The sequence below is a fragment of the Microcaecilia unicolor genome, chromosome 9 (assembly GCF_901765095.1).
Source record: "Microcaecilia unicolor chromosome 9, aMicUni1.1, whole genome shotgun sequence".
In the NCBI taxonomy this organism is placed as follows: domain Eukaryota; kingdom Metazoa; phylum Chordata; class Amphibia; order Gymnophiona; family Siphonopidae; genus Microcaecilia; species Microcaecilia unicolor.
Window position 1 is genome coordinate 80,028,160 of NC_044039.1, and position 26,704 is coordinate 80,054,863.

The following is a 26,704-nucleotide window of genomic DNA, read 5'->3' on the forward strand; positions in this document are numbered from 1 at the left end:
GCTTCATCTGGTGGGAGTTGTGGACCTCCGCCAGCAAAGGTATTTGCTACTGTGGGATGTGACAGGGCGGCAGGGGGGAGTGGCAAGGAGGTGGGGGGGAACGGTGAGGTGGCAGCGGCGGGGTAGCAGACTAAAATGTCCCCTCCCCCCCAACCTCGGGCTCTGGCTCCCTCCCACCATGAGGTCTGACTACGCCCCTGGGTCCTGCGTTCTCGTGGTGGGCAGGAAAGCAATCAAACATGCGTGGTGGGGACGCTGTGCGTGCTCTTAAAGGCATGTTCCGCACCGGGTGGTGTGGATGACATCACCCACCTGTGAGAATGAATGGCCTGTTGTCCTTGGAGAATACGTGCTACAGTTAAGTATCTTCATTTTATTAAACCAGCAATTAAAATAGTACAGTTACTGTTCCAGACACAGGCTCAAACCTGGGCTACAACCACATTGATAATTATTTCCTCATCCCTTAACAGTTCTATCTTGTCAGGCTTCCTCAGCACAGTTCAAGTTATTCACACATAACTGCAGACCTGGCTCCAGCTGGGACATTCAGGACTTGGGTTTTCACAGATAAATAAAGGCATTGCTTTGCAGTCTTCTGTTTCTTCTCATGCAATCCCTGGGTATCTACTTAACACATGATGCAAACACTCTGAGCTAGGGTCACTCCTTACTTTCCAGGGGCTCCCCCAGAGGTACTGCAGCCTAGCCAACACTCTGGGAAGAAGATTTCTTCACTTGGGGTCTCTTTCTTGGTGATCACTTCCCTCAGGACCTCCCTAATCTGTTCTGCCCCAGGGCATTTAACCTTCTCCATGTCTGATCTCTTTCTCTCTGATTCAGCAGGTTTGCGCCACCTGCTATAGGGTGGTTTAACTTCAACACCATTGAGATAGTATTCTTAGGGAATCCTGCTGCTTTATAACACTGACTCCCTCACAAGGTGCTATACTAAGTGGAAGAGATTGCCTTCTGGTGTGACGGCAAAGCCCTAGATCCTCTCTCTTGCCCTACACAAAAACTGCTTGAATACTTTCTACATCTTTTTGAGTCTGGTGTAAAAACCTAGGGCCTGATATTCAGAGCTAGTTAAGTGTGCCTCTGAGCTCCCCAACTGCCGATATTCAATGGCACTAAACCAGGCAGTGCTACTGAATATCATTTGACCGCTCACCAATAAAAGTGGGCAGGTCAGGGGTGGTACAAGGGGCGGCACTAGAGCGTACCTCAAAAGCTGTCCTAAATTAAGCCACTGAGCAATATAGGTGCTGGCACCCACATAACATTTTTTAAAAGAGTCTGGTCCCTCGATCCTCTTCACACCCCCTCCTACCTGCCTGCGGCAAGAAACAGTCCCCCCAACTGCCCAGGTAAACCCCCCCCCCCCCCCCGGGCCTACCTGTATCACTGGTGGTCCAGCAGTGGTCATTGGGGACAGGAGCGGAACCCCTTTTGGTGCCCTTACAAATTGGCTGCCATGATCTTTTGTGGCAGTTGACAGTACTTGTGTAGTATCGTGAACTGCCGCTAGAGGTTGTAGCAGCTAGGTTGGAAGGGTACCACAAGGGGCAGGAGTTGGGTCTGCACTCCTTCACCCAATGACCATTGCTGGACCATCAGGGATAGAGGTAGGGGCATTCCAGAGGGGGAGGGGGATTATTTCCTTGCTGTGGGCTGGGGGGATGGGGCAGGGAAAGAGAGGGCTTGGGGGAACAGATTTAATTAAAAATAAGTGGGTGCTGTCCCAATATTCAGCCGGGGACCACATAACTGTCTTATATGGGCTGTGGCTGAACATTGGCCAGGTCCACATGAACTTCAGACAGCCAGTCCACTCAGAATTAGCCCCCGATATTCAGTGCTGGTTCCCAGACCTGGCCTGGCAAAGAATATCGAGGCTAATATAGCCGGTGATGATCAGTGTTTAAGAAAACATTGACCGTCGCCAGCTGAATATCGGGGGACTATTCTGTAAGAGTTCACCTCAGTGCAATTAGTGCTTGCCATCACTGTGTAGAAAGCAAACCCATCTCTGTATAACCTCTAGCTGTTCACTTCATGAGAGGTTTGCTGTTGACAAAGCCCTTGTCAACCCTCTGACCGTTTCATGGGACCTCAATATCATCTTCACCCAGCTGATGAAAGCTCCTTTTGAGCCTCTTGATTCGTGTCATCTGAAGTATTTGACCTGAAAGGTCTTATTTTTGGTGGCGGTCACTTTTTCTCACAGGGTTAGTGAACTTCAGGCCCTAGTAGCTGATCTATCTTACATCAAGTTTCACCACAACAAAGTAGTTCTCTGCACACATCCTAAGATCTTTCTTAAGGTGGTGTCAGAGTTAAGAATATAAGAATAGCCATATTGGGTCAGACCACTGAGCCATCTAGCCCAGAATCTTGCTTCCAACAGTGGCTAATCCAGGTTACAAGTACCTGGAAGAAACCCAATTAGTAGCAACATTCCATGCTACCAATCCTGGTGCAAGCAGTGGTTTAAGAGTTCCATCTTAACCAGTTAATTGTCTTGCTAACATTTCTCCCAAAGCCTCATGCCCATCCGGGCAAAAGTGCACTGCACATCTTGCACTCAAGCAAGCCTTGGCCTTCTATCTAGAATGGACTAAAGCCCATAGACAGTCCACCCAGCTTTTTTTTTCCTTTTGACCTGAACAGGATGGGGCAACCATCGGTACGCACACTTTATCCAGTTGGCTAACAGAATACATCTGTTTCACTTATGCCCAGACTGGGCTGACCCTGGAGGGTTACGTCATGGCTTCACAATGTCATAACCATGGCTATATTGGTTGCTGTCCTGTGGTCAGCCTCCATTGAGGATATTGCAAAGCTTCAACCTGCTCTTCAGTTCACATATTCACATCTCAGTACTGGCTTGGGCAGAATATCTGATGTGACAGCCGGTTTGGTCAGACAGTTCTGCAGAACTTGTTTGGAGTTAAGAATCCAACTCCTCCCTCCTAGGCAAATTCTTTTCTGTTCTAGACTGCACGTTCACAACAGGACAGTTTTTGTTGTTTGTGTTATTGGTTCTGGTTGACCTTGTCAATACAAGCCTGGTAACAGATTCCCTCATGTAAGAAAACTGTCATGCTTGTCCTCAGAGAAGGCAAAGTTACTCACCTGTAGCAGATGCTCTCCAAGTACAACAGGGCATATATTCTCATATTTATTTATTTATAGCATAAGTACATAAGTATTGCCATACTGGGAAAGACCAAAGGTCCATCGAGCCCAGCATCCTGTTTCCAACAGTGGCCAATCCAGGTCACAAATATCCGGCAAGATCCCCAAAATGTACAAAACATTTTATACTGCTTATCCCAGAAATAGTGGATTTTCCCCAAGTCCATTTAATAACGGTCTATGGACTTTTCCTTTAGGAAGCCGTCCAAACCTTTTTTATACTCCGCTAAGCTAACCGCATTTACCACATTCTCTAGCAACGAATTCCAGAGTTTAATTACACGTTGAGTGAAGAAGAATTTTCTCCAATTTGTTTTAAATTTACTATATTGTAGCTTCATTGCATGCCCTCTAGTCTTGGTATTTTTGGAAAGCGTGAACAGACGCTTCACATCTACCCGTTCAACTCCACTCATTATTTTATAGACCTCTATCATATCTCCCCTCAGCCACCTTTTCTCCAAGCAGAAGAGCCCTAGCTGCTTTAGCCTTTCCTCATAGGGAAGTCGTCTCATCCCCTTTATCATTTTTGTCACCCTTCTCTGCATTTATACCCCACATTATCCCAAACAATTTCAGGTTCAATGTGGCTTAAATCAAATTTTAAAACAAAGTACAATAAGAATTAAACAAAATTAAAAGACAATAAGAGGTATTATTATTTTATTATTTTCTGCATTTATATCCCACATCTTCCCACCTCTCCACAGGCTCAATGTGGCTTACAAATACCGCAGTGGCGATCGCCATTTCCGGAATAAGAAATACAGAAGAATGTTCCAATCAGAGTATATAGAGTACACAGTAAATTAGAATAAAATCGGTAATCAATACATTTCAGGTGCTGAAATCAAGGGTAGTGAAAGCGTTCAATAATGACAATGTGATAAAGTAACCAAAATAAGAATAATTCAATGTTAACTAATTCTGGTACAGTTCTGATGTCCTGTTTTTTAAGAAGGGTCCTTTTGATGAGTCTCTCTGAACAGGTTAGTCTTTAATAGTTTCCGGAAGGCTGCCAAATCGTGTGTTGTTTTTATGGCATTCGGCAGTGCATTCCAACTGTAGGAGAAACTAGATGTATACATTGACTTAAATTCAAGTCCTCCGCAATTGGGACAATGGAGATTCAAGAAAGTACTTGACGAACCCTTTGTATTCCTTACTGGTAAATCTATGAGGTCAAACATATATGTCGGGGCCTCACCACGAATAACTCCACGGACCAGGGTACAGACCTTGAATGCAACCTGATCCTCTAATGGTAGCCAGTGCAATCTTTCTCCGAGGTGTCCGGCACCCCCATACTTCACCTTTCCAAACATGAGTCTGGCTGCAGCGCCCTGGGCCATCTGAAGTCTCCCAGTGATTCGTGCCTTACATCTGGCATAAATGGAACCGCAACAGTCCAAATGGCCCAACACCATTGACTTCATCAGGTTGCGAAAAACCTCCCCTGGGAAGAAAGGCCCAACTCTCCCAAGTCTCCACATTGCAAGGAACATTTTCTTCGCCACACTTCCCGCGTGGCCCTCCAGGGCAAGACCTCGATCAACTGTGACTCCCAGGAGCTTCAAGGTATCCGAGACAGGAAGAACGTGGTTTGGAGTGTTAACATTAGCATAATTGACCTTGTGTATGTAATTCTCAATCAATTATAAAACTTTAAAATTTGCCTGGCTCACCTTCTTATTCTGCTGTAGCTAATCTTAGCATTACTCAATTCAAAGATGGTGCTCACTCAAGAACACCAACCTTTTAACGGGTCAGATGATCTACTTTCACCAATGAACTGACTGAATTGCATTTAGAGGAAGACTCATCATATTAAAGAATCTCAGGATTCAATTCCCGTGAATACACTGTGTCAAAATCAAAAATCCATTTTTGTTCTTTATAATTAAGTATTAACTCTGTTACTGTATCACCTCCCTCCCGTCCCAACTCAATTTTTATAACTCGCCACTTCAAATCTTCTATTAGATTTCTACATAGTTATATAAAAACATATATAACATCATAGCAGCAGAATGACTCATTTGAAAATAACAAACTAGCTAAGAGAATTACAATGGTCAACAGTGACAAGGAATCAACTAAATGAAAATGCTTTCAACGATTTATGAATTGTTAAATAATTATCAGAAGCACGCTTAATTGACTTTGGGAGAGAATTCTATTTGCTTAGTAGCTTGGTATGAGAAACTGGCATCATGAATTGATTTGTAATGGAGATTTTTGCAATTCAGAAAATGGAGATGTAGATAGTCTCTTGGCACAGGATGGGCATTGTATGATGGTAATTGCAGCAAGTGTTGCAGATAATCAGGTAGGAGACCACATAACATTTGATAAACAAGGCGCATAGTTTAATGATGACTCTTGCATTTATAAGAAGCCAGTGCAACTTGATTAAAAGAGGAGGTGATTTGGTAAACCGAGGGGCTTTGCATACAAGACGGACCATAGTGTTCTGGGCTGTTTGACGTTTTTGATAAGATAGATTTTCAAACCTGAGTAAACAGCATTACAATAAATCAAACTTGGACAATACTAAGGAGTGTACTAAAGAACAAAATACTGCATTTGAAAAGAAAGGCTTCAGGGCCAGATGCGCTAAACTTAACGAGCAAGTAGTAAACCGTGGCATGCACTAAATGCTTCTCCGACGTCCCTGTTTTTCTTACCTGTCTAAACTGACCACAACCACCGTTCTCTCAACAGTCCCCTCCAAGGTTGTTTTCAGCTTGTGCCCCCCCACCCCACAAGATCAGGACGTGTGAGGACGTCCAAATCAAAACTTTTTGGATGTCCCTCCCTCCAGGTCTCTCTCAGCCAATCACAGCGCGCTTAGCTGTTACCAGTATCCTGGGGGGGGGGGGGGGGGGGCGCAAGATGAAGTGGTTGTGGTCAGTGCAGGCAGGTAAGAAAAACAGGGACGTCCTTTTTTTTTTCTTCAGAGAAGTCCTTCCTAATTGCATGTAAGAAGAACATGTCCAAGAAGGACGCCCATCACTTTTTTTTTTCTTCAGAGAAGTCCTTCCTAATTGCAGGTAAGGAAAACACGTCCAAGAAGGACGCCCATCACAAAAGCTGCATGAAGCTCTTGTTAGATGTCCCTGACGAGCACTTAGATTTTTTTTTCTTCAGAGAAGTCCTTCCTAATTGCCTGATGTAAGCCTGCCTTTAACACGCAAAGCAGTAAACAATGGAAATGTTAAGAGCAGTAGCACTTAAATTAACTGGGGCTGTTTTCAGCTCTGTTTCTCTTCTGAGGTTTCAGGCTGCTGACAAGTTTCCTGCTTGTCAGGGACGTCCTTTTTATTTTGTTGGGTTTTTTTTGAGTGAAGCACATCCATAAAGGATGTCCTTGGCATGCGTACAGCAGCCAGCATAACGCTTGGCTGCTCTGCGCATGCTCGGCCGACTGACTGGCCAACTGGCTTCCGAGGGAATAGAGAATGCAAGTAAGCTACAACGAGCAGCTCATTTGAATTCCCTTTCCTTGATGCATGGCCGTTCCCAGGGCCGGTCTTAGGGCGAGGCGACCGCAGAGGGCCCCGCGCTCAAGGGGGCCCCGTGCGGCGCACCTGAGGTCGCCCCGCCCGCCGCTCCCACCCCCCCCATCCCCGACGATCGATCACTGTTCTGTTCCTACCTTAAAAAAAAATTTTGAGAAGCGCCAAGTAGCAGGCTATTACCTCAGAGGAGGGCGGGACTCAATGCGGGAAGGCCCGCCGACGTGCAGGAGATTTTTACTAGCAGGGCAGACGCGAGGCGCTGCCTGCTACTCGGCGCTTCTCAAATTTTTTTTTAAGTTAGTGGGTGGCAGCAGGAGAACAGAGTTGGTAGGTGGGTCAGGTCGGGGGGGGGACTCAAATGGGAGAAGGGTGTGGGATGGGGGTTCTCAGTTGGGGGGAGGGGGTAAGGGGAACTCAGATGGGAGAAGGGTGTGGGATGGGGGTTCTCAGATGGGGGAGGGGGTAAGGGGGACAGATGGGAGAAGGGTGTGGGATGGGGGTTCTCAGATGAGGGAGGGGTAAGGGGGACTCAGATGGGAGAAGGGTGTGGGATGGGGTTCTCAGATGGGAGAAGGGGGCTGGAACTGGGGTTTGAGAAGGGGCCATATGGGAAATGGGGGCCATGCATGGGGCTGGTGGGAAAATGGGGCATGCGTGGGTCAGGTGGGAGAATGATTCTGGGGCTGAAAAGGGGGGCCCTAATACAAGGCATGTGGATGAAGGGGGCTGGAACTGGGGGCTGAAAAGGAGAGTAGGTGGGATAAGGGGGCTAGTACTGGGACTGGAGGCTGAAAGGGGGCAGGGGCTGAAACTGTGGGTATTGGGGGCTGAAAAGGAGATAGGGAGAAGTGGCTGGGGCTGAAGCTTGGGACTGGTGAGAGAAAAGGGCTGGGGACTGGGGTTGAAACTGGGGACTGAAAAGGGGACAGGGAGGAGTGGCTGGGGGCTGAAGCTCGGGACTGGTGGGAGAAAAGGGCTGGGGCTGAAACGGGGGGCTGAACAGGGAGAAGTGGCTGGGGGCTGAAGTTCGGGACGTGGGAGAAAAGGGTTGGGGCTGAAACAGGGGACTGGTGGGATAGTGGGGCTGGAACTGGGGGCTGAAAAAAAGGGGCAGAGAGAGGGGCAGATCCTAGATGGAAGGGGGAGCGAGAGGGAGGGCAGACCCGGATGGATGGGAGAGGGAGGACAAATGGTGGATTGAAGGGGCAGAGGGAAAGGGCAGACAGTGGATGGAAGGGATAGAAAGGGCAGACAGTGAATGGAAGGGGGGGAGGGCAGACAGGGGCAGATGGTGGATGGAAGGGGCAGAGATAGAGGGCAGATGTGGATGGAAGGAGCAGGGAGAGAGAGCAAACATTGGATGGAGGGTACAGCAGAGAGGGCAGACACTGGATGGTAGAGAGAGAACGAAGACAGATGCTGGATGGAAGGAAGACAATGAAAAGAAGATGAGGAAAGCAGAAACCAGAGACAACAAACTGTAAATAAAATATATATTTTTATTTTTTTGCTTTAGGATAAAGTAGTATTGTAGCTGTGTTAATAAATGTTTATAATAGAACATGTAAACAAGGTAATCTTTTTATTGGACTAATTTTAATACATTTTGGCTAACTTTTGGAGAACAAAACCCCCTTCCTCAGGTCAGGATAGGATACTGTAACAGTACTATACTGTATTGACTGAGGAAGGATGTTTTGGCCTCTGAAAGCTAAATGTAGTAGTCCAATAAAATGGTATTATTTTATTTTCTATATTTATTTTATTTCTATTTGCTAATTTTTTAAGTGGTGATTGATATTTGTTAGTTTTTTTCAAATTTACATCTGCTGTCTTTATATTTTGCACAGTACTAGGGGACATTTTCTGTTTCTGTGGTGTTGAATTGTATGCAGAGTCTGGCATCTTGGGGGTTCAGTTTAATTTTTGTCTAAATAGAAAGTTTAAATATTACTACTTATTCTATAGTGGATTAGGGTGTATCTGTGTTTGTGAAAAAGACATGGTTTTCAGTTGGCATTGACTGTGCAGGATCGACAAGCCCTGGAGCTGGGGGCCTTGGAGCTTGGAGGAAGGGGTGGCCGGCCCTGGAGCTAGGGTGGGGGCGGAGTTAGGGTGGGGGCAGGGCTAGGGTGGGGCCCCATCAAATTGGTCTGCATAGGGCCCCGCACTTGCTAAGACCGGCCCTGGCGGCCCGTTCCCTACCGATTCGCTATGGAATCGTTAAGGGAAGGGTTCGTCCGAGGACCTTAGTGCCTCTGCCCCTCAGTCTTTTTAATCTCCATAGGGAGGAGTCACGTGACGCGATGCACACGAGCAGCTGCTGAACGAGCTGCTCCGTGCTTCTTCCACATTTTCTGCTGATAAAACCTCTCAAGCTAAAGATTAAAGCTTCGATCTGGTTAATAAACTTGACTAGATTCAAATTCAAACGGAGCTGGGAGCTTAGGAGCGTAGATGGCGACCAAAACACTGCGTAGAGACAAGGAGAAGAGCAAGGCAGGAGACGACAAGATGGCGGCACCGGCGAGCCCGCCGGGAACATCGGTTAGCTCGGCGTGGGCTGCCGAAATTGTTGGCGAAGTGACTACTGCCCTAGAAGCAATATTGGACAAAAAATTGCAGGGCCTGGATGTAAAGCTGGAAGGGCTTAAAAAAGATATGTCGCAAATAAGCCAGGACATGATATTGTTTCAACAGCGTACAGGAGCCCTGGAAGATCAGGTATCTAACATGGAACAACAGTACTCTAAGCTAATAAAAATGGTGGAGACACAGGCAGAAAAGATTGAAGACCTTGAAAATCGGTCACGACGCAATAATCTGCGCTTTGTTGGTCTCCCGGAGGAACTAGGAGACAAAGAACTTCGTTCGTTTTTGGAATCCTGGCTGGTAAAGGAACTCAAATTAACAACAGAGATGGGGCCATTAATAATTGAGAGGGCACACCGTGTGGGACCGCTGCGACAAAATTCTAATAGGCCCCGGGTCGTCATTTGCCGAATACTTAATTTTGTGCAGAAAACTGCAATAATGCAAGCCATACGAGGAGGAATGGGGTTAAACTACAATAATCACAAAATCCTATGTTTCCAGGATTACTCTATGGCGGTAGCGGCACAGAGAAAGAACTTTGCCCCGGTGTGCTCCCAGCTCATACAGTGCAAAATCAAATTTGCTTTGTTATATCCTGCACGGCTAAAGATTTTTCACAAATCTAATATAAAAATATGTAACTCGGTTCAGGAAGCCCAGCAGTTTGTTAAACAAATACTAAGCAGTGGAGACGAATGAACATTTGACTACTGGATCCACTTATGGCAGATAAGGAGAATAAGATTTCAATTGGTGTTTCGTTTTGGATTACAATTGTTGTTCAGTTTTTTTTTTTTTTTTTTTATAAGAATTCACAAGTGGTCTGAGGAGATATATGTGGAGTGGCAAAGTTAAAGCGATGGATATCCCTGACAATGTAATATGAGGATAACACCTGAAGTGAAAGGCGATTTAGCCCCAAACTACACTATGATACTGCTGCTGATTGCCGTCCGAGCCAACTACAATACGGCCCTGTTTTTGTAGCAGATCAGATTATGTACGACTACAGGTACAATGTTAATTGGTAAGGGGGTCAAGTTGATGGATGGCTATTAATATGCTAATGTGGTAAACCAGCTTGCTCATCATTCGGAGAATTGAGTGAGGAGAGTTGACTTTTTGGAATTGCCTGATCAAGTTTAAATCAATGGGGCAGCTTTGTATTGAAATGGGACAGACCCTGTGATTGATACATATTGGGAGACAGAATATATAATAGGAGCTACCAGAGACATTTCAACGCGTATGGAGTGCTACATATGATCAGACATAATTGACAGAAAAGAAAGTTCTCCTTGTAGTTTATCACAAGAAGATATTGAGAGATCTGGATACTAATAATCGGGTTAAAGGTTAAAATTGCCCGGCTAAACCCCATGGTAGTAAATTCGGGATAAGAAATATAAGTGAATAAAGATTGGTGGGTTGAGAATGATTATGGTGTTTCACAGGGGAATTTTGCTGATGATTACTGTTTCGATCTGCAGGGATAAACAACTACTGATCCATAGATATGTTATAATACGGTAACTGTTTATAATACATGCTGCAGGAGAGCCTTGAATTCTATATATGAAGGCTGATATAAAGGGGATTTGTATAAATAAGTGTTTAATATATCTGACAGTTGAAAGAGGAAAAGTAAGCTGCAGTGGAAGTAGCCCAAAGGGGAGATAAACTGGGCAAACCATAAGATATCCTTGAGGGGTAATGACTATATAATTATTGAATATAGGGGAATGCTGGAGGAAGCGTTAAAGTGACTCGGTCCATAGGGACGGGTAAAATAGGGGGTTTAGGGATGAAGAGGGAAGGGAGGGAGGGGGGAGGAGATATACTCGCTCATGCTGATGCTGGAAAATTCATACAATGTTATAGAGGAAAAGGGGAGGGCCATGGGCTGGGGTGGCATTTCCCTGGAGATAAAATTATAGTACAGTGGATTGGTAACAAAAACTTTGACAGCTGTGATTAAAATAGTAACATGGAACGTGGGAGGAATAGGATCCCCTGTGAAGAGATCTAAAATTTTACGATATTTGCAGAGGATTCGAGCAGATGTGGTTTTTTTACAGGAGACACATTTGAATACCATAGAACATGCTAAGCTCAAAAAATGGTGGGTGGGGGATTGCATTGAGTCATCGGCAAAGGGGAGGAAGGGAGGAGTGGCTATTTTGTTCCGGAAAGGAGTGGTGGAGAATATTAGTAATATTGTTAAAGATCCAGAAGGAAGATACATTTTTTGCAAGGTGGAGTTGGCTAGAAGGCAAATTTTACTAGGAAGTATCTATGCTCCGAACCAATTAGATAATAATTTCTACCAGCAGCTGCTGGGCCACTTGTCAAAGGAAGGCTCTGTTCCACTGATCCTGGGGGGGGATTTTAATATGGTCTGGAACCCACAGGTAGATAAATCACTTGTTACTCCCACGCCGTCTCGCTGGATGTCGAAGGGCCTTCCAAATCTTTGCTCTCTTTTGGATCTGTTAGATGTCTGGAGGGTCCTTCATCCACAAGAAAGAGATTATACACACATGTCCAGGGCTCATGACACGCAGTCCAGGATAGACTATTTGTTGATGTCTCATTCACTAATGGGAGAAATACAAGATACTCAGATCGGGCCATATGCCATTTCAGACCATGCAGAGGTCTGGGCGACATGGAACCCAGGTGGAGAGGGAACTAAGAACAGGATGTGGACATTTCCCAGCTACTTGACCAATCATAGTGGTTTTCGTGAACATGTGATGAAAAGTTGGGAGGAGTATAAACGTTTCAATGAGCATACTGCATCGAATTCCATGATGTTTTGGGAAGCTGCCAAGGCAGTGATAAGGGGAGAGATCATTAGTTTTGTCAGCCATTTTAAAAAGACAAGAGATAAAGAAATATTGAGACTAGAGAAACAAATCAGGATATTGAGGAAAAAATATGGGGAGAGGCCTACGGTGCAGCTGAAAACAGACCTTGTGTCAACTCAAGTAGCACTAAATTCACTCATTCACGAGAGGGAGAAGAAATCCCAGGATTACTACAGATTTCAGTTGTACAGACATGGTAGTAAGGGAGGGAAGATGTTGGCCAGACTGATTGCTCGTAAGCGGGCTTCGAGAGCAGTTACTTCCCTAAAAGATGGAAATGGTAAAATATGTCATACAGATAAGGAGATTCGAGATATATTCAAAATATTTTATCAAAAGCTATATAGAGCAGAGGAAGACTCAGGTCTACCGAGTAGTCTATACCTGGACGGTGTGAAACACCCAATACTCTCGGATAAAGAAAGAAATGATTTAAATGCCCCTATTACAGTGGAGGAGGTACATTGGGCAATTGCCAATAGCCAAATGGGGAAAGCACCGGGACCCGATGGAATGCGAGTTGAGTTTTATAAGCTGATGGGAGCAGAGATAGAACCGATTTTGGTGGAAGTATTTACGGAATGGGTGGGAGAGGGTAATTTGCCTGGGCAACTAAACACGGCACAAATTATTTTAATCCCTAAACCTAAAAGAGATGTGACCTTGCCAGAGTCATACCGACCAATATCATAGTTGAACTGTGAAATGAAATTATTTGCTAAGATATTAGCCAAACGAATGGGGAAAATTTTACCGAATCTTGTGCAGGATGTGCAAGTAGGATTTGTTAAAGAGAGATCAGTTTCAAAAAATTTACGTAAGATCCTGGCAGCTTTGGAGAAAATAGGGATGGAAGCAGAACCGGCAATAATGGTCAGTTTCGATGCATAAAAGGCTTTTGATCGAGTGCAGTGGGGTTATTTGTTTGAGACATTGAAAGCATATGGGTTCACAGGGTGGTTTGTAGAGGCGGTAACAACTTTATATGCCCAGCCGACAGCACGCATTGTGGTCAATGATAGTTGCTCAGAGGAGTTTGCTATAGAGCGAGGTACCAGGCAGGGATGCCCACTGTCACCTTTATTATTTGCTCTCTATTTAGACCCCCTGATTAGAGATATATGCTCCATGCCTGCAGTGCGAGGGGTAAAAATTAATAATCAAGAATTTAAGTTGGCTGCTTTCGCAGATGATTTACTAGTCATGATTACGAACCCAGTAGACTCACTACATGCCCTGTTGGAAATATTTGAAGAATTTGGAACTTATTCAGGGTTTAAATTAAATTTAGAAAAATCGGAAGCTCTGGCCAGTAATGTCAACATCAGAGAGGCCTGGCATGGTAGATTCCCTCTTAGATGGGCGATGGGCGCATTTTGATATTTAGGAGTACAGCTAACCCCCAAGACTGTGGATCTTTATTCTGCTAATATTAAGTTACTACTGGCCCAGACTAGACAACAATTGGAGAGTTGGAGCATTCTGCAGCTGCCGTTAATAGGGCGCATATGTTTAATTCGTATGGTTATACTACCCCGGTGGCTGTACGTGCTGCAAACTATTCCAATATGCTTATCGCGTAAAGATATTAATGCCTTTTACAAATTGGTGGTGAAATTTTGTTGGGCAAATAAAAAGGCAAAGGTGAAATATCAATGGTTGTTAGGGGGCTGGGAACAGGGAGGGCTAGGATTGCCGGACTTGCAGTTATATAACATGGCTTGCTTGCTACGGCATATTAGAGACTGGATTTTTCGATCCAGTTATTATACTCCAATTGAAATAGAAGAGGCACTCTTTGAACCTTTTCAGCCGCTCACCTTGCTACAATTGGAGAGATCTCAGATACCTGATAGATGCCAAAAAAATTTGTTGTTGTACCCCTTGAGGAAGGCATGGAGGTTTTTGGAGAATAAATTGAGATTAGGACATGGCATAACGGAGCTTTTAAGTATTAGAGGGAACCCGTTGTTTGAGGCAGGTATAACAAACCAGGTATTTCGTAGCTGGGAAGTTCGAGGATTGGTCTCCTTAGGAGATGTCTTGAACGAAAATGGAGAGATTAAAACTAGGGAACAATTGTTAGGCACTGAGAATAGGCAGTTGAGGGACATATTTGCACACTGTCAATTGCAACATTTTATTCAATCATTGAACAAGGAAAGACTTGCGCAGAATTTAGGAGCTAAGGTGAAATATTTTTTTGAAAAAATATCTATGGAAGGTCCCTCCATTACTGGACTACATAAGGCGTTGTGGGAGAATGCAGGCCCCAGGAACCTGACACAATTGAAAGAACGCTGGGAAAAAGATTTAGGCATTAGTTTAACGACATGGGATATTAATAAGCAATTGAAAGGAATACCAAAAGTGATTGGTAGTGCACAATACAGGGAATGTGCCTTTCGTTTCATACATCGCGCCTATATGTCTCAAGTACAATTAGCAAAGTTTGGAGGAACACAGACATCGATGTGTAGGCGCTGTGGGAATGCGGAAAATACCTTTTATCATGGTTTCTGGAGTTGTAGGAAAATTAAAGCATTCTGGGGGAGAGTTACTAACTACCTGACCACATTATTTGGATATAGGATAGTGGGATCACCTCAACAGTTGTTGTTGAATCTGCCGGGATCGGTTGGGACGGGGACACTTCATGGGACACACCTATTTCGTAAACTTACCTTGCTGGCAAAGAAATGTATCTTGCAGTATTGGACATCTGATATGGGACCTGAGTTTTGGCATTGGAGAAACATGGTGCATCAGTTGATGATGTGGGAAGCAAGAGAAGCTAAACGTGGACCAAAACGTAAACTTGCATTTTTTAAACTGTGGGGCAGATATATAGACTCTTTGACTCACAGGGGGAGAAGTTTGGTCCTTAACACACTGTAACTGCTGAAAATTGATTAGTTTGGAATCAGACATGAGCGGAGAATCAAGGGGGGGGAGGGGGGATTGATTACTTGATATGAATCAATGGTTGCATTATTTTAATATAAGTTCAATAAATTTGTTTAATTTAGTTACAGATGTAGAACATATAGAGGGAGGGGAGGGAGGGGGAGATAAAAATGATAAAAATTTGATGACTGTTAGTAACACACTGAATCATTTGTTTATTAGACCCAGAATGTATCTTTGCATATTCAGAATGTGGATTGTGATTTCTATTTGAATGTCATTAATAAAACGTTGAAACATAATCTCCATAGGGAATTAAAGACACTAGAAACTACTGCAGAAACCTGTGGCTCATATAATAAATACTGGTCGATAGTTATTCCCAGGATTTTCAAGATGGTAGAAAAAGGGTATGACACATTATCAGTAGAGAAGTATTTGTTAGTCATTGGGTGAGCAGATTTACTTAGGATTAGGAACTTGGTTTTGTCTCTGTTTAGCTTCAATTTGAAAGCAGCAGCCCAAGATTTCACCAAATCTAAGCTGGATTTAATTTTAGGCAGGACTTCATTTAAGTTCTCCATAAATGGTAAGTAAAGTGTAACATCGTCAGCATAAATAAAGGTGTTAAAACCATGCAAATCTAGAAATCTACTTGGGGGGGGGGGGGGGGCTATCATTATGTTAAACAGAATGGGAGAAAGTGGGGAACTCTGGGGCACCCCACATACAGAGAGCCAGGATGAAGATAAATTACCAGATAACTTAACTTGATATTGCCTAGACTTTAAGACACCAGTAAACCATTGCATGACTTCTGTGCAAATGCCAAACTGATCCATCGGGTTCACTGTATCAAAAACACTAGACATATCAAATTGTAGGCTCAAGAGTTTCTTGCCCTGACTTAGCTCCGTTCTGAAATTGGTAATCAGGGTGATAAGGACTGTCTGTGTTGTGAGGGTCTAAACCCTGACTGAGCACTATGTAAGTATGAGCCAGCAGATAGTCCTTGAGCTGACTTGACACCTTCCTACCTCCTTTGTGCTTTTTACCTAACTGCTGGTCCCACACCAATTTTACCAGGCAGGAAGGCATGTGCGCATGCACAGTTGGACCTGCCAAAGACCTCTGGAATCATGAATATGCTGGGCAGTGCACCAGGGCTCTGTAGATGACAGCACCCACATGTGAGAGTATATGTCTTACTGTCACTTTCTCAGAGTATTGCTGAAAACCAGGCAGCCATTCCTTGTCTCCCTCTGTGTTGGTGTCTAGTTCTGTAAATAGCTCTGGAACACTTCGTGGAAGTTGCTGGAAACAGTTGCTCACCCTGGGGCGGAGACTATACTGATTATTTTCCCATGCCACTGTTATCATCTCTCCCCCTCTGCTCATGGTATTTAAAATCTTAGTTGCTGATATTTTGATTTTGCATTGTTTTGTAGGCTGTGTGATACGTGCTGTGATAATTCTTCTGATGGAATTCTTTACATGCAATTTTTGGCCTATTTGGGTATGCCAGACCTTCCTAATGATTTTACTGGCATCAGCAAGCACATTTCAGAAGAAAGTGAGCTGAAAGAAGAAAAGAGAAAAATAGATACACCTTACAGGTGAGGGAATTCTCATTTTCGTGGAAAGCTAAGGCAATGATTCAAGACAAGATTATTGTTTTTTATCTACTTTTTTGTTTATATGCATGTTTACATTTCTGAAGTGAAAAGGCCGACTTTGCATAAGGTGAGATGTCCTGATTGTGACATGCACAGTTTTCCTGAGTTTTTTTCAGAATGTTTTCAAAATGCAGTAGTTTGTAAAAAAAAACCTATAAGGACACTGGGATATACATATGTAAATTTATTTATTTTAAAACATTTATACCAAACCTAATACTAACCCCCCTGTTTACTAAGCCATGCTAGCGACTGCTGCGCGTCAATGCTGACACAGCCCATTCAAAGTGAATGGGCTGTGTCGGCATTAGTGCATGGTTTAATAAACAGGGAGTAAGTGACTTACAAAAGAAATATACATAAAATAATCCACTCACCAGAGGCGTAGCTAATGGGTTGCCATGGGAGCAACTGCTCCCCCAAACGGACTTCTGACAGCCCCAGCAGTCCACTTTTTGTTCCCCCCACACCCTCAGTCTGGCTGCGCTTCTGCCACTCACATACATAAAACAAAAACGAAAATATAACAGTAATACATAAAACATAACAAAGAGCCTGAGACTGGAAAACCTTCTAGCATAACAGCAAAGGACAATAATTTACTGGAAGCAAAATTTTCTAGCTTTATCTATCAGGAAAGGCCATTTTAAGTAAGAAGGATGTTTAAAAACAAATCAAAACAGAATGGCCCATCAATCACTGGTGGAAACCCCATAGCCAAAGAAAAAGCTGACACCTATACCAGTCTTGGAGCAGGTGTAAATGCCAAATATGTGTTTATTGCTTTCTCTGAGGAAAGCAGGACACAATAGGTGTGCCTGTGGGTAGACTTTGCTTGTTATTTAAACCTGTTATATGTAATAAAATATTACCTGTGATAAAATGGCTTTCTACTGCTCTCTGTCCTTTAGACAGATGTCCCTCTTAACTTTTTTTTCGGATTCCCCTATGGAAATCATTAATTGGTTGGTCTGTTTCTTTAATCTTTCTGTCTCTTTGGGATGGTTTTTACCTTAATTGGTGATATTGCGTTAATGCCTATTTCCAAAGCACGGGGTTGGGCTTAACACAAACTGCCAGCTTATGGCCTATAGCTAATATTCCATTTTTGACAAAATTAATTAACATTCTGGTTGGTTCTCAATGCTTCTATAGTACGGAGCAGTGGCGTAGCCAGACAGCCAATTTTGGGTGGGCCTGAGCCCAAAGTGGGTGGGCACAAAATTTTCTCTCTGTCCCGCCCCCTTCCTCCCCCTATTCTCCACCTCTCCCCCAGCACCTCCCAACTCAAAATAGAAACAGAAACACTTTAGGTCATGAGGATCCCCAAGCACTATAAGCTGATTTCCTCTGAAGACGGCCAGAACTCCATTTTACCAAGCCTGGCAGGCTGCTTGAGCTACTGATTCCGGCACCCCAGGCATGCTTAGTTATCGGTGACTCGAGGATGTGAAGCGCTGCGTATGACTGGTAGCGCTATAGAAATGATTTATAATAGTAGTAGTTACCGCCGCCTGCTAAGCTTAATAGAAGGAAGTTTTGGCTGCCGTCAGAGGAGCTCCTCAGCTTATGGGGATTAGGGATCCCCTCCAGCCACAGCAAAGGTCAGGACTGGTGTTTGACATGCTAGGGCCCAGGGCAGAAAATAAACAAGGTTTCCCCCCCCCCCCCCCCCCCAATTCCTCCCTTTCTCCCCTCCAATCTCCCCACCTGCCATTGCAATCACACCAACAGACCCTCACCAAATACAGAACAAGTGATCACAAATTAGAAATAAAAATACGTAGACAAAAATTGAACTGGGAACCTTGGCATATACTGCAGGTTCTAGGTCAGTTCGCACCTAGGACAATTACTACCTAAACAATTCCCACTGCTCCAGGGAGGACAATTCCCACCCTTAACAATCATGAAACATCACAGTCTTAAATTTATCTCTTTCCCTTTCCTCTTCCAGATAGTGTTTTTTTTTTTTTTTTTTGGGGGGGGGGGGGGGGTAATGCCCTCCCCCCCTCCACACACACTCAAATATTACCTTTAACATGCCACACCACACCAAAAAAATTAAAATAAGCCAAAATCCAAATTAATACAGAGCATAAAATATTTTCTCCGAGGACAAGCAGGCTGCTTGTTCTCACTGATGGGTTGACGTCCTCGGCAGCCCCCTCCATCGGAAAGTTTACTAGCAAAGGCCTTTGCTAGTCCTCGCGCGCCCATGCGCACCGCACATGCGCGGCCGTCTTCCCGCCCGAAACCGGCTCGAGCCGGCCAGTCTTCTTTCGTCCGCACTCGGTACGGTCGTGTTACGCCGTTCGTGCCCCAGAGAGTCGACCTCGCGCGTCCTTTTCGACGTGTTTTTGTCCTTTTTTTCCTTGAGAAAAGTTCGGGAAGCGCTCCGGTAGTATTCCGGAAGACCCTTTCGGGTTTTCTGCCCTTCCCGTATTTCTTAGTTTTTGCCCCGTAAGTTTTCTTTCGTTGTCGGGGTAGGCCTCTTTTGGCCTCGGTCGAGATTTTTCTCCCTCTAAATTTTGGTGCTTCAATTTTCGCCATTTCGCATCGAAGCCTTCCAGCGGCTTCAAGAAGTGCACCCAGTGCGCCCGGGTAATCTCGCTCACTGATAGGCACTCTGCGTGTCTTCAGTGTCTAGGGGCCCAGCACCGCCCTCAGAACTGCAGTCTGTGTTCCCTGTTACAAAGGCGGACTCAGGTAGCGAGATTAGCCCAGTGGAACGTTTTGTTCTCGGGCTCTTCGTCGGCATCGGCACCGGAGGCATCGAGTGCATCGACGTCGTCAGCGTCCGGACCATCTTCCTTGGCTGCCGCTCCATCGACTGCATCGAGGCATCGGACCTCTGCATCGGCGCCGAGGCATCGGGCGACTGTATCGACGTCGGTGGTACCGAGACTTCGTCTGCTGATGTCATCGGACGGAGGTGCATCGTCAGGAGTGCAGGTGAGGGCTGTCCATTCCCCTGCTGGTGGCGGTGAGCCTTCGGGTGGGTCTCCTCCTACCCTGAGGGCTCCTGCGGTACAGCCCCCCCGGGATCGACCCTCTTCGGTCTCGGCCCCGAGGAAGCGACGGATGGATTCTACGTCCTCCTCGTCGGTGCCGGGGAGCTCCGGTGACATGCTTCGGAAGAAGTCGAAGAAGCATCGACACCGGTCTCCTCCCCGCGTCGGCACCAAGAGCTCTGGGTCGCCGAGGGATTCGGCACCCAGCAGGCATCGGCACCGAGAGGACCGCTCACCCTCTGTTCAGGAGGTGTCGATGCGCTCCACTCTGGACAGCCCGGAACAGCCTCCTCGCCTGGAACAGGTTCTGGCGTCGACGCCTGCATCGACCTCTCAGCCTTTCTCTGCAGCCGCTCTAAACGAGAGCCTCCGGGCCGTTCTCCCAGAGATTCTGGGAGAGCTGTTGCGCCCTACCCCTCCGGTACCGGCGGTGCTTGCGCCGCCGGTACCGTCGAGCGTGGCGCCGGCTGGCCCATCGCCCAGGTTGAGGTCCCCGATGTCGGTACCGCGTGCGGTGCCGACCGCGGCCACCTCCCAGGAAGGCTCCCCGACTACGTCGGCGGAGGGAGCTTCGCCGATGCGGGCGAGGGAGTCTACCTCTCGACGCCCCCACCGTGGACGGGGTTCCACCGAGTCGAGCAGGGCGAGGTTGCAGACACAGGTCCGTGAACTTGTGTCTGACACCGAGGGTGAGGCCTCGTGGGAGGAAGAGGAGGACCCCAGATATTTCTCTGACGAGGAGTCTGAAGGTCTTCCTTCTGATCCTACTGCCTCTCCTGAAAGACAGCTTTCTCCTCCCGAGAGTCTGTCTTTTGCTTCCTTTGTCCGGGAGATGTCTACGGCCATCCCCTTCCCGGTGGTTGTGGAGGACGAGCCCAGGGCTGAAATGTTTGAGCTCCTGGACTATCCTTCTCCACCTAAGGAAGCGTCCACTGTTCCCTTGCACCATGTCCTGAAAAAGACATTGCTTGCGAACTGGACCAAGCCACTAAGTAATCCCCACATTCCCAAGAAGATCGAGTCCCAGTACCGGATCCATGGGGACCCAGAGCTGATGCGCACCCAGTTGCCTCATGACTCTGGAGTTGTGGATTTGGCCCTAAAGAAGGCTAAGAGTTCTAGGGAGCATGCTTCGGCGCCCCCGGGCAAAGACCCTAGAACCTTAGACTCCTTTGGGAGGAAGGCCTACCATTTTTCTATGCTCGTGGCCAAGATCCAGTCTTACCAGCTCTACACGAGCATACACATGCGGAACAATGTGCGGCAGTTGGCGGGCTTGGTTGATGCTCTTCCCCCTGAGCAAGCCAAGCCTTTTCAGGAGGTGGTCAGGCAGCTGAAGGCGTGCAGAAAATTCCTGGCCAGAGGAGTTTATGACACTTTTGATGTTGCGTCCAGGGCCGCTGCTCAAGGTGTGGTGATGCGCAGGCTCTCATGGCTGCGTGCCGCCGACCTGGAGAATAGACTCCAGCAGCGGATTGCGGACTCGCCTTGCCGTGCGGACAACATTTTTGGAGAAAAAGTCGAGCAGGTGGTAGAGTCTCTCCACCAGCGGGACACCGCATTCGACAAGTTCTCCCGCCGGCAGCCTTCAGCCTCTACCTCTACAGGTAGAAGATTTTTCGGGGGAAGGAAGACTGGTCCCTATGCTTCTGGTAAGCGTAGGTACAATCCTCCTTCCCGACAGCCTGCGGCCCAGGCTAAGCCCCAGCGCGCTCGCTCTCGTCAGCAGCGTGCGCCTCAGCAAGGCCCCGCGGCTCCCCAGCAAAAGCAAGGGGCGAGCTTTTGACTGGCTCCAGCAGAGCATAGCCGACATCCAAGTGTCAGTGCCGGGCGACCTGCCGGTCGGGGGGAGGTTGAAAGCTTTTCACCAAAGGTGGCCTCTCATAACCTCCGACCAGTGGGTTCTGCAAATAGTCCGGCAAGGATACACCCTCAATTTGGCCTCAAAACCTCCAAATTGTCCACCGGGAGCTCAGTCTTACAGCTTCCAGCACAAGCAGGTACTTGCAGAGGAACTCTCCGCCCTTCTCAGCGCCAATGCGGTCGAGCCCGTGCCATCCGGGCAAGAAGGGCTGGGATTCTATTCCAGGTACTTCCTTGTGGAAAAGAAAACAGGGGGGATGCGTCCCATCCTAGACCTAAGGGCCCTGAACAAATATCTCGTAAAAGAAAAGTTCAGGATGCTTTCCCTGGGCACCCTTCTCCCCATGATTCAGCAAAACGATTGGCTATGCTCTCTGGACTTGAAGGATGCCTACACACACATCCCGATACTGCCAGCTCACAGACAGTATCTGCGATTTCAGTTGGGCACACGCCACTTCCAGTACTGTGTGCTACCCTTTGGGCTCGCCTCTGCTCCCAGGGTGTTCACGAAGTGCCTAGCTGTGGTAGCAGCGGCACTTCGCAGGCTGGGGGTGCACGTGTTCCCATATCTCGACGATTGGCTGGTGAAGAACACATCCGAGGCAGGAGCCCTGCAGTCCATGCAGATGACTATTCGCCTCCTGGAGCTACTGGGGTTTGTGATAAATTACCCAAAGTCCCATCTTCTTCCAGTGCAGAAACTCGAATTCATAGGAGCCCTGCTGGATTCTCGGACTGCTCGCGCCTATCTCCCAGAGGCGAGAGCCAACAACTTGTTGTCCCTCGTCTCGCGGGTGCATGCGTCCTAGCAGATCACAGCTCGGCAGATGTTGAGATTGCTGGGCCACATGGCCTCCACAGTTCATGTGACTCCCATGGCCCGCCTTCACATGCGATCTGCTCAATGGACCCTAGCCTCCCAGTGGTATCAGGCCGCTGGGGGACTAGAGGACGCAATCCACCTGTCCACGAGTTTTCTCAAATCCCTGTATTGGTGGACGATTTGCTCCAATTTGACTCTGGGACGTCCCTTCCAAATTCCTCAGCCGCAAAAAGTGCTGACCACGGATGCGTCTCTCCTGGGATGGGGAGCTCATGTCGATGGGCTTCACACCCAAGGAAGTTGGTCCCTCCAAGAACGCGATCTACAGATCAATCTTCTGGAGTTGCGAGCGATCTGGAACGCTCTGAAGGCTTTCAGAGATCGGCTGTCCCACCAAATTATCCAAATTCAGACAGACAACCAGGTTGCCATGTACTATGTCAACAAGCAGGGGGGCACCGGATCTCGCCCCCTGTGTCAGGAAGCCGTCAGCATGTGGCTCTGGGCTCGCCGTCTCGGCATGGTGCTCCAAGCCACATATCTGGCAGGCGTAAACAACAGTCTGGCCGACAGGTTGAGCAGGATTATGCAACCTCACGAGTGGTCGCTCAGTTCCAGGGTAGTGCGACAGATCTTCCAAGCATGGGGCACCCCCTTGGTGGATCTCTTCGCATCTCGAGCGAACCACAAAGTCCCTCAGTTCTGTTCCAGGCTTCAGGCCTCCGGCAGACTAGCATCGGATGCCTTCCTCCTGGATTGGGGGGAGGGCCTGCTGTATGCTTATCCTCCCATCCCTCTGGTGGGGAAGACTTTGTTGAAACTCAAGCAAGACCGAGGCACCATGATTCTGATTGCTCCTTTTTGGCCGCGTCAGATCTGGTTCCCCCTTCTTCTGGAGTTATCCTCCGAAGAACCATGGAGATTGGAGTGTTTTCCGACCCTCATCACACAGGACGAGGGGGCGCTTCTGCATCCCAACCTCCAGTCTCTGGCTCTCACGGCCTGGATGTTGAGGGCGTAGACTTTGCCTCTTTGGGTCTGTCAGAGGGTGTCTCCTGCATCTTGCTTGCTTCCAGGAAAGACTCCACTAAGAGAAGTTACTTCTTCCATTGGAGGAGGTTTGCCGTCTGGTGTGACAACAAGGCCCTAGATCCTCACTCTTGTCCTACACAGACCCTGCTTGAATACCTTCTGCACTTGTCTGAGTCTGGCCTCAAGACCAACTCTGTAAGAGTTCACCTTAGTGCAATCAGTGCATACCATTACCGTGTGGAAGGTAAGCCGATCTCAGGACAGCCTTTAGTTGTTCGCTTCATGAGAGGTTTGCTTTTGTCAAAGCCCCCTGTCAAGTCTCCTACAGTGTCATGGGATCTCAATGTCGTTCTCACCCAGCTGATGAAACCTCCTTTTGAGCCACTGAATTCCTGCCATCTGAAGTACTTGACCTGGAAGGTCATTTTCTTGGTGGCAGTTACTTCAGCTCGTAGAGTCAGTGAGCTTCAGGCCCTGGTAGCCCAGGCCCCTTACACCAAATTTCATCATAACAGAGTAGTCCTCCGCACTCACCCTAAGTTTTTGCCAAAGGTGGTGTCGGAGTTCCATCTGAACCAGTCAATTGTCTTGCCAACATTCTTTCCCCGTCCTCATTCCTGCCCTGCTGAACGTCAGCTGCACACATTGGACTGCAAGAGAGCATTGGCCTTCTACCTGGAGCGGACACAGCCCCACAGACAGTCCACCCAATTGTTTGTTTCTTTTGATCCCATTAGGAGGGGAGTGGCTGTAGGGAAACGCACCATATCCAATTGGCTAGCAGATTGCATTTCCTTCACTTACGCCCAGGCGGGGCTGGCTCTTGAGGGTCATGTCACGGCTCATAATGTTAGAGCCATGGCTGCGTCGGTAGCCCACTTGAAGTCAGCCTCCATTGAAGAAATTTGCAAAGCTGCGACGTGGTCATCTGTCCACACATTCACATCTCATTACTGCCTGCAGCAGGATACCCGACGCGACAGTCGGTTCGGGCAGTCAGTTCTTCAGAACCTGTTTGGGCTTTAGGATCCAACTCCACCCCCCGAGGGCCCTGTTTGTTCTGTTCCAGGCTGCACTCTCAGTTAGTTGGTAAATTTTTTAGGTCAATCTCAGTTATGTCCTCGCCGTTGCGAGGCCCAATTGACCATGGTTGTTGTTTTGAGTGAGCCTGGGGGCTAGGGATACCCCATCAGTGAGAACAAGCAGCCTGCTTGTCCTCGGAGAAAGCGAATGCTACATACCTGTAGAAGGTATTCTCCGAGGACAGCAGGCTGATTGTTCTCACAAACCCGCCCGCCTCCCCTTTGGAGTTGAGTCTTCCCTTGAAGTGTATTGTTTTGCTACATACTGGACTGGCCGGCTCGAGCCGGTTTCGGGCGGGAAGACTGCCGCGCATGCGCGGTGCGCATGGGCGCGCGAGGACTAGCAAAGGCCTTTGCTAGTAAACTTTCCGATGGAGGGGGCTGCCGAGGACGTCAACCCATCAGTGAGAACAATCAGCCTGCTGTCCTCGGAGAATACCTTCTACAGGTATGTAGCATTCGCTATATATAAAAACTTACACAAAATATTTCCAACACATCCACAACACGCAACGACACTCCTCATAAAAAAAATATGATGCATAAGAACCCCCCCCCAGCAAAACATCAACACAAAAAAACAAAACTACATGCCAGTAAGAACTAGCCAGGAGGGAACAGACCTAGGAGGGAATTGTCCACCTTGGGGAAACGTCCTAGGAGGGAACTGTCCAAGCAAGAATTGGTGGCTGGCAACTAGCCGGATACCATACTGCAACAGTGGAGAAATAAAAATAGAAATATATGTCTTTTTCTACTGAACACAATAAAGTGACATCCGCTATGCACATTTCTCAAGCTATCATATTTCACTTAAGATTCAAAATAAAATGCCTTTTCTACCTTTGTTGTCTGGTCATTTTCTTTTTCCATCATGTTGATCCAGTTTCTCCTTTGAACTTTCCTATCTTTCTGCTGTTTCTCCTTCAAGCAGCTTCTGTCCATTTCTCTTTTTCTCCTCTCTTGTTCCATTCCCTCACTTCACTTGCCTCTGACATATTGACATTTCCATTTTAGCTCTTTCCTCTCTCTTTTTTTTCTTTTCTGCTCTGTCCACCCAAATTTATCCTGTGTAACCCCTTTTCCTTTGTTTTACTTTTCAGATAACTGTCAGATTTCCATTTCCTTTTCACCCACTAGTTCTCCTAGGCCCCATCTCTCTACTTCCCCAGCCATCCATTCCCTTCCATCTTCAATCTATTCCCCATTACATTTCTTTCCCCTGTAATCACCATCCTCCTCGCGTTCATTTCCTTGCCACCCCCTTGGCTTCTCCCACTTGGTTCCACCTTTCTCAGTGTCTTTTTCCCTCCACCCTTCTAGCCCAGCATCTGCTAACTCTCTTCTCCCCACCCTTCACCCCCTCCCAGCATTGTCCTGTCACTTCTCTATTTCCTCTTTCCCCCTCTCCCGTGATCCAGTGTGGCCAGGATCTCCCCCATTCCTTCCCTCATACCCAGCAACCCCTTTCTGTGACATGCCCCTCCCTGTGGCCAGAATTCTACCTGCCAAGCCATCCACCCCTCCCCCCTCTCCCTTCAGCTCTCTAATCTTCCTGTTCACTGCAGCAACTCCTTTCCCCTGCTGGAGTCGGACGTTCATTACTGCTTGCCTCCAAGATCCGTGGGGAGATGACATCATCCATTTCTTAGACTGCAGCGCGGGACCAGCCACATGCCCGCTAACAGCTTTGCAGCGTCCCGACTCCCGCCCCTTAAGATACAAACGTCCTGTTTCTCTGTATCGGAAACAGGCTGTTTGTGTCTTAAGGGGCGGGACTTGGAGTCGGAACGCTGCGCAGAGCTGTTAGCGGGCATGTGGCTGGTCCCGCGCTGCAGTAGAATGAATCCCCAAGCACTATCAGCTGAATTCCTCTACCATGGATCTTCCGATGCTGCAATTTCGTTGTCTGCTGAGCTGCTTCGTTCGCTGCTGAAGCTGCAACAACCAACGGAGGAAGGATAGTGGCTGGTTTTCTGCTGGGTGGGCCTGGGATGAAAATGGGTGGGCCAAGGCCTGCCCAGGCCCACCCGTGGCTACGCCCCTGGTTCGGAGACAGTCTTAATTTCCTTAACATCAACTATTAGGAATGTACTAAGCAAAGGAGGGCAAAT

At 47.2% G+C, this 26,704-nt stretch overlaps 1 protein-coding gene across 1 annotated transcript in view; it reads left to right on the plus strand.

Annotated features, from left to right (window-relative positions):
• EFCAB6 (EF-hand calcium binding domain 6) overlaps window positions 1-26,704 on the plus strand; it is a 1,149,121-nt gene that overhangs the window by 476,301 nt on the left and 646,116 nt on the right. The window contains exon 15 of the mRNA XM_030215418.1: window positions 16,546-16,713. Within this exon, the coding sequence (XP_030071278.1) occupies window positions 16,546-16,713 (168 nt within the window). The remainder of the gene's footprint in view (window positions 1-16,545; window positions 16,714-26,704) is intronic.